This window comes from Symphalangus syndactylus, chromosome 5 (assembly GCF_028878055.3).
Source record: "Symphalangus syndactylus isolate Jambi chromosome 5, NHGRI_mSymSyn1-v2.1_pri, whole genome shotgun sequence".
NCBI classification, from domain to species: domain Eukaryota; kingdom Metazoa; phylum Chordata; class Mammalia; order Primates; family Hylobatidae; genus Symphalangus; species Symphalangus syndactylus.
This window is the reverse complement of record NC_072427.2, coordinates 33,785,495-33,800,105: the sequence shown is the minus strand read 5'-3', so window position 1 is coordinate 33,800,105 and position 14,611 is coordinate 33,785,495. Positions and strand designations below refer to the sequence as shown.

The window sequence follows — 14,611 nt, the reverse complement described above, 5'->3', positions numbered from 1 at the left end:
CATGGACACAGACATGCTTGCCATGTTCATGGCTCCAGTGCCCAGCGTAGTACCTGGCATGTAGTCTTGGCTCAATAATATTTATTGAATGAATGAATCACTATTAGAGGGGGCATCAAAGGGAGAAAGAAGAAAGGTGATATGGCCCAAATTGGAATTTTACCTCCTTACGTAGGCTCTGGGTCATAGAAAAGACCACACGAGCTTTCTGGCTCTGAACTCCACACGTTAATTCCTGGATCAGAGGCACAGTCCTGTTTGAGCCAGGGATATTGCTTTGGAGTTGCTCAGAGAAAATGGGTAAGTATTCCTGGTGTCCACCCAACAGAGGCAGAGGGCTGTGGGGGTTTGCTGTGGCCACCCTCACTCTTCCCCATGTGCCAAGTCCTTTGAGATTTGCAGAGTACTTGGGATTATAGGAATGACTTGGGCTCCATCAGTCTCCTGGGGGCTGAGTATGTCAGTAAGAGTACCTGTAGTGAGTAGTCAGAGGATAAAAATGAACTTTCTATCCCATAATACACTAGAAAAATCAAGTTTTTTATTTTAAAATATTGTCAAAGGCTAAGGCCATAGCAAAACAACCGAAGGGTGGTTGAACCAAACTCAGGGAATTAGAGGAGCATCAGCCAATGAAAGCAGGTCTATATAAAATACACATCATTTATAAATGCACACAGCAGAAGGCACAGTGGCCCCAGAGGACCAGGCAGGGGGACAACAGGGAGAAACAGAGCGCCATCTGGAGGGACAGGCACACCCACAACACTCAAAGTCCTGGGCCCCAAGTGCACCTCCAAAGTCACCTACCCTGCAGCATGGCTCTTGCCCTTTCTGAGCCTGGGTATAGCTGAAGACCAAGTTCACCAGCATCTTGGCACATCCACCTATAACTGGCACCTCTCATGGCCTCTGACAACCAACCAAGACTCAGAGAATGGATTTTTATCTCTGTCTTTCAGCAAGGACCAGGGAGAAGCACTGAAGCAAGAAGGGTTATTTTCCTAAAAAAGACGGATGAAAGGGTGAAAGGGGCTGGTTCCAAAAAAAAAAAGGATGGCTGTTCATGGAACAGTGAGTTTCACCTGAGACATACAGATTTGGTGCAAAAGGCCAGGCTCTAAGTTTCATCCTAAAAACTGGGATGGGGAGAACATGAAGAGACCACTACTGGTAGTCCCTCCAATCCTCATTTGGGTTTGTCATAAACAGGACAGACAGTCGTCTGCTCCACAATAAATAATTTCCACCTGGATTTCATTCCCTGATTAATCTCTCAGCGTCTGAAGAGGGGAAAACAGTGGCTGTTTCTGACACTGCCCGCCCCATCACCAGCAACTTTCCCTGATACTTCTGGCCTCCTCACTAAGGCCCTTCCAGAACCTCCAAAGCCACTATCTTAGCAGATGGGAGTCCCAGGGCGATGAGGCCAGAGTTGTGGGGCACAGAGAAGAAGAGAAGGCCTTGACAGAGGAAGAGGAATATCCAAGGCAAAACCACCACCACGTCCAACCTCCTCATCCTCTACCTTTCCTGTCCCCAGAGGTATGAGATAGACCCCCTGGCCTGGTTCCTGCACTGTACTAGGCCCACAGTGGACACTTCCACCTTAATGGAGACTAGGCCCCATGGAGTGGAGGTCCCTCCTCCATGGCCTGCAACCCAGTGACTACGGGGGTGACACAAGTGACCTCTGCCCTGTGATGGCTCAACACCATCACACGCAGCTGTCCGGACAGGCCCCCCTCAACGGGCTGCTGTTGGCCATGCCTGAGATCCGGGCAGGCAGGCAGGGAGTGGACAGCAAGACCTCAGATCCAAGCCTCCACCCTTCCCTTCCCTGTTTCCAGGGCTTGGGACACCTTAGAAATGTTTGCACACACTAGGGCAAAACCCAGTACCAGGTCTGTGACCACAGTGATCAAAGGCCCTGCTCCACCTGTCTCACCAGAAAGTGACAGCTGAGGACACAGAATTCGGGTACCTCTGTTCTCCACAGCTTCCCATCTCCGTCATGGGCAGCATCTCCCCATAATGCAGCCAGCCACCTCATGAGGGGCCGGCACAGAGCCCTGGCCCAGAGCATGGAAATTCATCTCTGGCTGGAATCCTGGCCGTGAGCCCTCCCCTCTGCATTCACAGCTTCTCAGCAGGCCCCTGCCCAAGCCTGACAGGTGCCTGGCTGCCCGCAGAGAAGCCCTGTGGGAACACAGAGTATTGGGAGGGAGCAGAGCCAACATGGGTGGTTTGTGTTCTGACCTCTGACCCCACCATAGGAGTGAGCTGTGTGGCAGAGCCACATTCCAAATATGAAAGCATGGCCTCTGTCCCTTGAGGTGGCCTCCAGTGTTCTGCCTGTGTGCCAGAACTGTTTCCAAGGACCCAGTTTGTTTGTTTGTTTTTTCTCATTTAAGTGGTTGCTGAAGCTTTGTATACAGAATTCCTCAGTTGGTTCCAAAAAATCTAGCTTTTTGTTTGAGTCCAAAAATTGTAGAAGCCAGTTACTTTGTAAAAAGGTACTTCAGATCTCTCATAGAGGGAAGAGAAGAGCTGCAGGGGGGAGGAGGGATCTGGAATATTTTCCTTCATAGGCAGTCTTAGCACAGCAGCAGCATAAACCACAGGGATCATTGGTGGAGACTTAGCACCCAGAACATTCTTCTTGGAGAAGGAATGGGGACAAAGGCCAAGTGGCTGTTACCTGCACACAGGAAAGATGTCCACATCAGGGAAAGGGCCCAGAATGCAGACGGACATGGGCAGAAGGGCCAGTGATAACTTTACTTCCCCCAAGAGTGGGCCAGGATGGGACCGGTGTACCCTGCATGCTGCCCAACCTTGCTTAGGGTCAGAAGCCAGCTCAAAACAGGACCAAGTCCTGCCAGGCAGCCTGGCCTGAGGTTCTTGGCTCCTGTCCTCGACCCTCAATATCGAAGGCATTAGAAAGAGAAAAGGCCTCACCTGTGCCCAGGTACTGGGCCGTCCCAACTCAAGGAGCATAACTGCTGCTCTAGCCGAGAAATACGGAACGCCAGATAGGATGAGGACATGACCAGGAAGCAGATCCTGAAGAAAGGGGCAATATGGAGTTAAATATTTCTTCCACAGAAAGAGCATTTCTGGAAGTTCACCAGAAATAGTGGGGACCAAGCTACCCCTGCAGTTGGAAGAATTAAAGAGCCCTTTGTCCTGCAGCCAGTTCAGGCCTCAGCATCTTTCTTCCCAGAGGCCATGTAGGGGTCTTGAGATTCGTCCCCATGGAAGTGTCCTCATAGCCCAGCTAGAGCTCTGGGCCCTTCAGCTGAGCCCTGGAGGGCGCTCTGGCCAGACAGCCAGAGCGTCATCCTACCCTCCCTCTCACCAGCCACCGTGGTCCTTCCTGTGCCTCCTCTGGGAGGCCATGATGATGACCCCCTAGGTGGTGGGCCCATTCCCCTAGCAGGTGCTGATGTTGATGGTCAAAACCCGGCCAGCAGAGCCAGAGGAGGCTGATGAGCTAAGGTGAGGGAAAGCAGGGGCTGGCTGTTCATGTCACTTCCCACGATGCTCCCTGCTCTACTGGTCCTTAGACAGAGGTAGAGACAAGTCAGGGGTTCGAGAAGCTGCCCTAGTGGTGGGCAGTGGCGAAGCCAAGCTTTTCCTCTGTCTCTCCAATTTTCCTGGCCCTCCTTCTCCCAAATCCTTTTCCTCTTCTCAACATCTCCATATCCTGCCCCTCTCCACCAAATAGTCTTAACCCTAAATTACAGGGTTTCAAGAATAAAAACTGGAGATCCTTTCTCTTGCTACAGAAGGGCGTGCCACATGGCCTTCAGATACCACCCAAGAGCTTGAATTTGACTCAGAAACTTCCCCCTGGTTCGAATAGTGAACTCCCCACACTCCAAGGCCCTTGTTCCAAGCACCTAGACACTCAGGTGGGTCTGTCCCCCTCCCCAGTATAGTCACTTACAGCACAAAGAAGACCTTGAGGAGCCGGTAATCCCAGAGCCTCAGCTCCCCAGTGCTCCCGGGCTCCTGCTCCAGCTCGTCCTCCTCATAGATAGCATTCTTTGCAGTGGGAGAGCAGTTCGGCATCTTCTTAGGGCAGGCAGGACCCCAGCCTGGCAAGGGCCATGCCCACCTCCCACCATTTTCTGAAGCTACTTGGGCTCTTGACTTTTCTTTATGGATTGGGGAAAAAAAAAAAAAAAATAAGCTCTCAGAAGCCCTGCTGGCTGTAGTGAGCCCTTTTTATGGAACTGGGAAGACAGAAAGTCTGGCCTTTGCAAGTAGTTGCCATGGACAAGCTCCCCCCGAACTTACCAGACATTGGAGGCTTCCTGGAGGGGAAGAAACTGTCTGTGGTGTCCACGGATGATGGAGGGATACAAGGGATGTTGTCTGGGAGAGACAGGGACCTGGAGGAAGGGCATACCTTTCTCCACTTCATCTCAGGGATGAGGACTTCCTGCAGTAAGACAGGAGAAGCTATCTTACCATGGCCCTTGGGATCTCACTTGTCCTAAGGAGCCCACACCAGGTTTATCAGAGTTTTCTCCAGATATTACCAAATATAGACGCCTAGCCAGGGATGGAAGCAGGTACAAGGGGGGAGGGCAGTTGCTATAGCAACCATATGCCTCTCCTCTCTGCTCCCTTGCTGTGACTAGCTATTCTGCCAGCAAACGATGTCTTTGAACACTGCAAGTGTAGAACCACAGTGGGATCTTAGATGTGAGCCAACCCAGATACATGCTCAGATCTGAGGCCAAGAAAGCTCAGCACAACATGTCTTAGGTAGGATAAGTTCTGGCTCCTATCCCAAGCCCTAACCTCGGCAGGGAGGACTTAGGGTCCCCATCCACAAAAATGGGAACTTCACCTTCTATCCGGCACATGGTATTATGCATATCACATGCTTGGCTAAACACTAATTGTTACTAAAGGAGCCTTCAAACACCCTAGGGTCATCTCTACACCATCCCTGCCCTAGAAACTCAATTCTGCCTACCCAGGGCCCCAGCTGCCAAAGGAAACTTCTGGAACTTTGGCAAATCTAAAATAAGTCTGTCTGGGTTCTTCAGGGATAGTCTTTGGAGTTCTTCCCTAGGGACATCTTTTATTTTTTTTTGACAGGGTCTCCCTCTGCTGCCCAGGCTGGAATACAGTGTTGTGATCTTGGCTCACTGCAGCCTTAACCTCCCAGGCTCAAGTGATCCTCCCATCTCAGCCTCCTGGGTAGCTGAGACTACAGGTATGTGCCACCATGCCCTGCTAATTTTTGTATTTTTATTGAGACAGGGTCTCACTATGTTGCCCAGGCTGGTCTCAAACTCCTGGGCTCAAGCCATCCTCCTGCTTTGGCCTCCCAAAGTGCTGGGATTACAGGCGTGAGCCACCACACTCAGCTCCCAGGGACATCTTTATGCTCTTGAAGGCCCTCTTGACTCAGCTGAAGAAAAGAGGATGGGCCACTGGCCCTGCATCTGTACAGGTGTGCAATCCAACCTGGCCAGTGTTTTGGAGCTTGGACTTCTGTTCTACTCAGAAAGTCAGCCTATCGGTTGGGCATGGTGGCTCACGCCTATAATCCCAGCACTTTGGGAGGCGGAGGCCAGTGGATCACTTGAGGCCAGGAGTTTGAGATCAGCCTGGCCAACATGGTGAAACCCCATCTCTACTAAAAACACAAAAATTAGCTGGGTGTGATGGCAAGTGCCTGTAATCCCAGCTACTTGCGAGGGTGAGGCAGGAGAATCACTTGAACCCAGCAGGTGGAGGTTGCAGTGAGCTGAGATGGTGCCACTGCACTGCAGCATGGGCAACATAGCAAGACTCTGTCACCCCAAAAAAAAAAGAAAAGAAAAGAAAGCCTATCTGCTGAGGCCCTGGTGGCTCTGCATTATGGTGTGGCAGGTTTAGGAGATGCCCTGGCATAGCATGGCCACTGACTCTTGAGCCTGGTGCCCCAGTTCTGCATTGTGGGCCCCCCCTGGGAGGCCCAGAAGCCTCAGAGCTCCAGGCACTGTCAGTCCAGCAGTCTTTGCTCCCAGCTTCAGCTCTCACCAGAGACTCAGGTTCCCCTGGAAATTCTCTTACACTCAGACTCTTCTTGCTGGAAGGCTGAGGAGGAAAGTGAACAGCAGTCACTTGTCCATCTGGAACAGGCAAGGTCAGGCAGGGGGAAGCATCAGCCCTCTCCAAGAGAGCTTTACCTCCAAATAAGCCACTTTGTGTCAGGTGAAGCCCAGCTCCCAGGGTCTATAGGGGGCACCCTATTTAATGCTGGAGCAGAGAGGCAAACCCCAGGCAACTTACTCTCCCACCTGCTGCCCCACCCCTCCCCTCTTCCTCACCATAGGCAGAGAGAGTCATAGGGCATGTTGGGAAGCAGCTACGCACTCCTATCTGTGCATTAAGGAAGCACAAGTGAGGGCCTGGACATAGAGATGGTCCCTGACCTACGATGGTTCCACTTAGGATTTTTCAACTTTATGATGGTGCAAAAGTGATAGGCTTTCTGTAGAAACTGTACTTGAAGTACCTATACAGCCATTCTGGTTTTCGTTTTTTGTTTTTGGTTGAGATGGAGTCTTGCTCTTGTCATCCAGGCTGGAGGGCAATGGTGCAATCTCGGCTCACTACAACCTTCTCCTCCCGGGTTCAAGTGATTCTCCTGCCTAAGCCTCCCAAATAGCTGGGACTACAGGTGCCTGCCACCACACCCGGCTAATTTTTGTATTTTTAGTAAAGACAGGGTTTCACTATGTTGGCCAGGCTGGTCTCGAACTCTTGACCTCAGGTGATCCACCTGCCTCGGCCTCCCAAAGTGCTGGGACCATACAGCCATTCTGTTTTTCACATTCAGTACAGGATTCAATAAGTTATATAAGATGTTCCACACTTCATTATAAAACAGGCTTTGCCTGAGATGATTTTGCCCAGCTCTAGGCTAATGAAAGCATTCTGAGGCGTTTAAGGGAGGTGAGGCTAAGCTATGATGTTCCGTAGGTGATGTGTACCTCTATTAAATACATTTTTGACTTATGATGTTTTCAACTTTTGATGGGTTCATGGGACATAAGCCCATGAACAAGGAGCATCTGTATATGGGGACACACGGGGGCCCACTGGCCTCAAAGACATGCTTGCAAGCATAGACACACAATCCAAGTACTGTCTCTTGCACATTGAGCCTGAGCCTTTAACTCCCCTCTCCCTGCCCCATTCCCTGTGCTGGAGAGATGGGCGACCTCCCCCAACACCCTTGTGCAAGATTTTCATCCAGGCCTGAGCCACCTCCCTGGCCTTCCTGCTCCCGAGCTCCATACCTGTAGGTGGGTGCAGACTCTCCTCAGCAGGTCATATACACTGTCCCGGGAGAGCAGTGACACAAAGATATACTGGGACATGGAAAGAAAACAGACAGGGGTAGGGGGAGATGAGACTCCTTGCTGTGCCAGCCAGCCCCCTTGTGGATTGGGCACAGGCCCACAGGGGTATCAGGCCGTGAGAGCCAACAGGATCTCTGCCTAGGAACTTCTCTTCCAGCTTGTTGTACGGCCTGAAATATGTACTGGAGAGCTGCAGGGTGGGGAGAAATAAAGACCTGGGAATGTGCCCGAGTCAGACTGTGGGCTGTCGGGGCTGGGAGCGGGAGACTGACAGGTGAGCACGGGCCCAGTGCACTGACCTTCTGGCTGGTGTTGGTGGTGATGGCCAGTCCATTGGGAAGGAGCCGTGCCATCTTGTGTTTTTTGATCATTTGCACAGACACCACAGGAATGACCACCTGAGAGGGAAAGGGATGCTTCTCTCAGGACTAACCCCCAAGGACATGGTCCCTTTGCTCCCTGCCTAGGGACCCAGCTGTGAGCTCAGCATGGCCACCATGGAGAAGCCTGGCCCCATGTGAGGAAGTCTCTGAACCTTCTACCTTTTCATCCAGGCTCCCCTTCCAGTTGTCCCCGCCACCCTGCCCCCGCCTTGGCAAGATGCGTCACTCTTGGCTGTCACATCGGTATGATCCCTGTTACCCAGGAGGCCAAGGATGGTGGCTTTGGTAAATCTCATACTCTAGTAATAGAGCTCCCTAGGCTATTTCTTGGCCACAACTAGGGCTCCGCCTAAATGTGACATCCCACTCTGATTCTCAAAGCATTTCTGAAATACCCAGAGGCAGAATGATTTGGCTGTGAACTGTTCAGGCCAGCTCAGGCCAGATGTGGGGTCCAGATTGGGGCCCCTGTTTTTGAAGGGGCAGGACTACTTTCCTGGACACTGGATGGGATGCCTCGAAGCTACGCATCCAACCAGCAAGGGGCTTCACCTGGGGCCCAGCATGCAGAGAGATAGGCATGACTTTGAGGCATGCCCGTGGGGCAGGAGGCTGGCTCTCCCCTCACAGGGTCATGGCAGCCCTTACCACTCATTACTACCTTGATATCCTTGCCAAAGAGGCTGGCATGGAAGCAGAGCCAGTTGGGGGAGATGTAGAGCCGGCCCTGGAGGAGGAGGTCCCTCTGGAGGGCACAGGAGCACACTAGGATGTCACAGGAGAGAAAATGGCCATAAGCAAGGTCAGCCCAGGAAGCCCCAGGACCTGGGTCCTCACGCTGTGGAGTCCAGAGTCCCGCCTCAGGACCTGTCTTCCTCAGACTCCCCCTTCCCCACCGCAGGCCCCAAACCCCAAACAGTCCATTCCCCAGCATCGAAGGGTCCTTCTCCTGACTGCTCCTCCACTCCACCAGCCTGCTGGATGTTTCTTCCTTCTCCACCCATGCTCCAGGGGGTCCAGGCAAGTTCCTGCCCTGATCTCTGAGCCTGCATTCTCACAACCTCAGGCAGAATCCCTGACCTTTCCCTGCTCTGCTCTGCCCCAAGGGCCTTGATTGTGCAAATGCCCCCACATGCTCAGTGAGAGGCCAGAGCAGGTAAGAAGTCACCGATAAGAGCAGAACAGACACAAGATTCCAAAGCTCTGACGTTTCCCCAAGAAAACCTTCAAAAATGCAATGCTATGTCCAAACCAGCCCAGTCTTCTCACATTCTAGGGGAGCGGTCCACATCTTAAGGACAGCCAGTTCCCATTTCTAAGTCATGCTTTGGAGGCTCCAGAGCAGAGGCCCATGGCCCCAGGCATTCTGGGTGCCTAACCAGCTATACCAGGGAGACAGCTCACCTTTGAGAACCACTTCCTCCAAGGGAACATCCTTAAACAGCTTGTGGTATTGCTGGTTGTATTTATTCAGTGTTATCTGCAAATACACGGGCTGCGTCTGAGAAGCCCTGGGCGGTGAGACCGCCAAAGGGGCCCTGCTCCAGCCAACAGGAAATGCCACAGCCCCCTGGCCCATGCTAGGGACTTAGCATGAGGCAGCTAGTAAGCAGCCAGTGAGTACGGAGGGCTGTGTGCCAAGCACAGCTTGTCTCCTGGTGCTGCTAGGTCCTGACAGGCAGTTTGTACTAGCAGAGGGGGACACGCTACTCCCACCCAGGAAGGGATACCCACTCAGGTCTCCTGATTTCCTGATAACAGGCCTGGTGGCCAAGGAGCCAAAAGTCACTGAATTCTGGCAGCCCAGGACCCCTTCCTGGGTGAATAGTGAGAAGTCAGCCTCCAGACTTACCCTTTCTCGGCCACACTTCTTTATCTCTTCACCCTTCAAGCCTTCTGGCCAGTGCAGACTGCAAAGGAGACATTCCATTTTGGGGACAAGGAACCCCAGTCCTGCCCATGCGTCCTCAGTGCCAATTCTGCCCTGGCCTTGAGCCAGAAGCTTGAGGCAGAGATCGGAGACTAGGACCCTTCTCTAGGGGACACAGCAAAATGACAAGTACAGCAAGCACACAGCTATACAGCTCATCCCTGGGGGAGGGCACTGCGGGAGGCAGGGAGTGGTCGCCAAGGGCCCACCTTCCCCGATGCGGGTGAGCAGCATCTCCTGGAGGTGCACCTGGTCTCCCAGAGATGCTGAGGAGCTGCCCACCTGGGTGTCAAAGACCCTGTCCCATTTCTCTGGCCAAGGGGTAAGCAGGGGAGCAGGCAGTGCTGGAATAGGGTCCAGTTTGGGGTGTGGGTGAGGTGAAGGTGTCAGACTCACAGCTCCAGGGCCTGGCCGCAGGCCATGATGCTAGCAGGACTGCCCTCCCTGCTGCCTCCTCCCTGTGGCCTGAGCTCTGCTGCGGGGAGCTTGGCACAGACTCACCTGACCTGGCTGAGGCTACCACACTGGGAGAGGGGGATGGCACTGAGAAAAAAAGGTAAACCTCTGCCTTGGCCAGGTTGGCCCAGAGCACAGGTGAGCAGGGAGGAGGCTGGAAACCCAAGAAGCATGGACTCTGCTAGGTCCCAGTGCACTGGGACAGGCCTGAGGGGCGGGAGGAAGAAGCCTGGGGCAGCCTCTGCCCGACCTCACAGACCTGCAAAGGGGCCCCGGCTCAGCCTTGAGGTCCTCTTACAAACTGGTCATCTCCTGACGGCTTCCCACCCCCTAGTCTATGTGTATCTCTGACTGGGAAAGGGGTCCTCACCTGTAGTCCGGGGGCTCCTCAACTCTGTCTGGTTTCTCTTTGCAAGACACAGGACTGTTCAGAGAAGCTGTCTTTCCGTGCATTTGTTGGTTGCTAGGGAAAAACAGGACCGTATCAGGAAGGGGGCTTCATGAGGACACCTTTCCCTAACAGCCCCACCATGCCCAGGGCTGCTGCCTCTGTCCCGCACCCAAGACTGGCCCTGATATCAAGGGTGACACTGAAGACATCACAGTTCAGAGGCAGCAGCGCAGGCAGAGGTTCTGGGATGGCTGACGGAGTAGGAGGGTCTCACACAGTGTCTTTCCCGAAAGCCAGAAGTTCTGCTTATGCCTGGGCTGGGAGGAAAATCAACCTGTGTACCTCATCTCCAGTGCCAGGCAGCTCGTAGGCCAGGCTGAGTGAGGCCTCTAGCCCCACCCTAGAGGAGGCACACTGAGAGGGAGGACCCTGAGACTTGCTTATGCCGAGAACAAAAGTGTCCAAAGTACCCGCGCAGCATGACTGTAAACTATCAGGTTCCAGGAAAGGAGGCTGAGCACAGGAGGCCTTTATCAAAGCTCAGGAGCTGATGCGCTGAAGGTGTGGGAGGTGGACGCCTGTCAGCCTACAGGTGAGTATGGCCAGGAGGGGAGGAGCCGTCTTATACCAGGAAGTGGCCTCAGTCACCTCGGACAGTCAGGACAGCTTGGTGATGAGAGCCAAACCATCTCAAAAATGTCCCTGAGGGAGAGCGTGGGAGGCAACAGATCCTCTCTCCCTGGGCAGGTGGGGCTCTCCAATGGCCTTTGAGTTCCTGCCTCCACTAATCGCTCCAAAGAATCGTTACCCTGTTCCTGCTCCTCCAGGCTACACATCAATAAAGCCTGAGCCATCAAACCAGCCCCAACCAAGTGGGCTGAGGGGCTGACCAAGAAAGAGAGGGTGGCCAAGAAGCAGGGCCATGCTGGGGCAGTGTGGTGGCCAGGAACAGGTAACAAGGTCACGTGCAGTGGTCCCGCAGCAGATTAGGGGCTGGAGCCTGGCACCTACAAACCTCAATGCTCAGTCACACTCCGCTCTGTGACTGAGGCTAGCCAAAGTTCTCTTCTTCAAGAACAGAGTTTTCGCCTCAGCCCGAGATCTGCCAGGACCCTCAGAGATTGATTCAGCCTCACCCCCTCCCACCATACCATTGTACAGATTACGAAACCGAGACCTGCCAAGGGACAGGCTGTGTCCAGTACTACAGTGAACAGCCAGTGACCTCACCCACAAAATCAGCCCAGCCATGGCCATGTGGCCTGGTTACCTCTGTCCTCAACCTTAGAGAGGATTTTGCCACACATATCAACATATACCTATACAATCTTGTGAAGTGAGAGATTTTGCTAGAGATTTGACTCTCAAAGTTGATTTCTGGATTTATTTGGTTCCATCATGTCACATTTCACAGAGGTTTTTTTTTTTCCCTTGATTTTTAAAGATTATAGAAAATATGAAAAATATGTATAAGATCAAAATCACCTAAAAGAAAGATTCCCCAAAAATCACCCAAAGAAAAAATGTGTGATAAACATATAACCTATGTAAATGGTTATATAATCTATCATTTGTGTACCCTACTTCTGTGGCTTAACCTGATTTCATGAGAAATTTCCCATGTCACTCACTATTCCTAGGATAGATTCTCAGAAGTGGAATTAGTGGATTGAGAATGAACAGATGCTATTTCAGTTAACCCAGCCATCAGCACGATATGAGGGTGCCTGTTTCCCCATATTCAGTCCCTTCTCTGGATATTGTCTCTCGCTCACCTTTGCAAATCTGATAGGTGAAAATACGTTGTCTTCATTTGTATTTCTGCTTACTGGTAGGTTGAACACTTTTTTCCAAATAATTATTAACCACTGGAATTTCATTTTCTTATAGACAATTCATAGGTGAAATTCTTTCTTCATTTGTATTGAAGTTCTTTCTTCATTTGTATAAATTTTTTCTGGCTTTTTTTTTTTTTGAGGTGGAGTCTCTCTCTGTCACCCAGGCTGGAGTCCAGTGGCGTGATCTTGGCTCACTGAAACCTCCGCCTCCTGGGTTCCAGCGATTCTCCTGCCTCAGCCTCCCAAGTAGCTGGGACTACAGGCATGCGTCACTGTGCCTGACTAATTTTTGTATTTTTTAGTAGAGACGGGGTTTCACCATATTGGCCAAGCTAGTCTCGAACTCCTGACCTTGTAATCCCCCTGCCTCGGCCTCCCAGAGTGCTGGGATTACAGGCGTGAGCCACCACGCCTGGCTTTTTTTTTTTTTTTTTTTTTTGAGACAGGGTTTCACTCTGTTGCCCAGGCTAGAGTACAGTGGCGCAATCTTGGCTCACTGCAGCCTCAACCTCCCGAGCTCATGTGATCCTCCCACCTCAGCTTCCCGAGTAGCTGGGACTACAGGCATGCGCCACCATGCTGGGCTAAGTTTTTAATTGTTTTTTTAGAGAGGGGGGTTCTCACTGTGTTGTCCAGGCTGGTCCTAAACTCCTGAGCTCAATCGTCCCACCTCAGCTTCCCAAAGTGCTGGGATTACAGGTGTGAGCCACCATGCCTAGCTTTTTTTTTTTTTTTTTTTTTTTGGAGACAGAGTCTTGCTCTGTCACCCAAGCTGGAGTGCAGTGGCATGATCTCAGCTCACTGCAACCTCCACCTCCCAAGTTCAAGTGATTCTCATGCCTCAGCCTCCCGAGTAGCTGGGATTACAGGTACCTGCTACCACGTCTAGCTAATTTATATATATATATATATATAAATTTTTTAGTAGAGATGGGGTTTCACCATGTTGACCAGTCTGGTCTTGAACTCCTGATCTCAGGTGATTCACCTGTCTTGTCCTCTCCAAAGTGCTGGGATTACAGGCGTTAGCCACCATGCCCGGCCTGTAAATTCTTTATTGAGAATGTTAATCCTTAGTTTATCATTTTTGTGATGTTTTCACCAGTTTGTCATTTCTCTTTTGTCTGTGGTATTTCTGCTGTGCCTATGTGTAATTACTGCATGGGAGATTCCATCTGTTTCTTCCATGTATGTTTCTCGCTTGGTCTAAGTCCTCTCACAGGGCAGGCCTCGGAGGAGTAGCATATGCAAGTCAGACCACTGAGCCATTACAGCATGAGCCTGGCAGTGAATCCATTGGGCCGCCAGGGAAAAATCCTGTGGGCTCAGCTCTGAAGAACCTGCACTCCAGCCTGAAGGATGGATGAGGGATAGAATGGGATGACAATGGGAAGGAGCTTGGACAGCGCTTTCAAAGGGAGGGAGCCTGTTGCTTGAGAGTGTGACTCAAATTCTCAGGACTGCAGGAGCTCAGAGGATGCACAGATCCCTGGGAACTGAAATACAGTGGGGTTCCTAGAGAAAAGGAAGCTGAGCCTTAGAAACTGGGTATAATTATAATCTTGCATGGATTATCTAATCTTGCATAGATAATCATATCTTTGCATGGATTCTAAACCAAACATATCTTTAGGTTCAAATGTGACTTTCTCAGGGAGAGAAGCCTCCCCTCAGCCCTCCCCCAGCCTAGGTGAGGAGTCCCTGCTTCAGATACTCACTCACAGCACCCTGATCGGAAGTCTCTGCTCAGCATCTGTCACACTGTGTGCGTGTGCCATGACTGTGCATCTCCAGGGGCTCACAGACTCTGCCTGGTGCTTCACTGAATCCCCTGAGTCCAGTGCTGAGCATGCAGCAGGTGCTCACGACAGCTCTGGGGAGGAGCTTTCCTGCCTTCAGACCAGGCTCAGCCGCCAAGCCCGGCCAACTTTCAAGTCTCTTTAAATTAAAAGCCAACTCCTGGCTGGGTGTGGTGGCTTATGCCTGTAATCCCAGCACTTTGGGAGGCTGAGGCAGGTGGATCACCCAAGGTCAGGAGTTCAAGACCAGCCTGGCCAACATGGTGAAACCCCATCTCTACTAAAAATATATAAATTAGCTAGGCACGGTGGCGGGCACCTGTAATCCCAGCTACTCAAGGGGCTGAGGCAGCAAAATCGCTTGAACCCAGGAGGTGGAGGTTTCAGTGAGCCGAGATCACACCATTGCACTCCAGTCCAGCCTGGGCGACAAGAGTG

At 51.9% G+C, this 14,611-nt stretch overlaps 1 protein-coding gene across 1 annotated transcript in view; it reads right to left on the bottom strand.

The window, feature by feature from the left end:
- Positions 1–296: 296 nt before the first annotated feature.
- Positions 297–14,611, bottom strand: part of GRAMD2A (GRAM domain containing 2A) — a 37,869-nt gene continuing 23,554 nt past the window's right edge. Inside the window, exons 2-12 of the mRNA XM_055277907.2 lie at positions 10,516–10,608; positions 9,612–9,669; positions 9,164–9,239; positions 8,421–8,524; positions 7,676–7,774; positions 7,314–7,385; positions 6,049–6,105; positions 4,306–4,450; positions 3,953–4,163; positions 2,962–3,066; positions 297–2,701 (exon numbers count right to left, since the gene is read on the bottom strand). Of these exons, the coding sequence (XP_055133882.2) occupies positions 2,698–2,701; positions 2,962–3,066; positions 3,953–4,163; positions 4,306–4,450; positions 6,049–6,105; positions 7,314–7,385; positions 7,676–7,774; positions 8,421–8,524; positions 9,164–9,239; positions 9,612–9,669; positions 10,516–10,608 (1,024 nt within the window). The 3' untranslated portion in view covers positions 297–2,697. The remainder of the gene's footprint in view (positions 2,702–2,961; positions 3,067–3,952; positions 4,164–4,305; positions 4,451–6,048; positions 6,106–7,313; positions 7,386–7,675; positions 7,775–8,420; positions 8,525–9,163; positions 9,240–9,611; positions 9,670–10,515; positions 10,609–14,611) is intronic.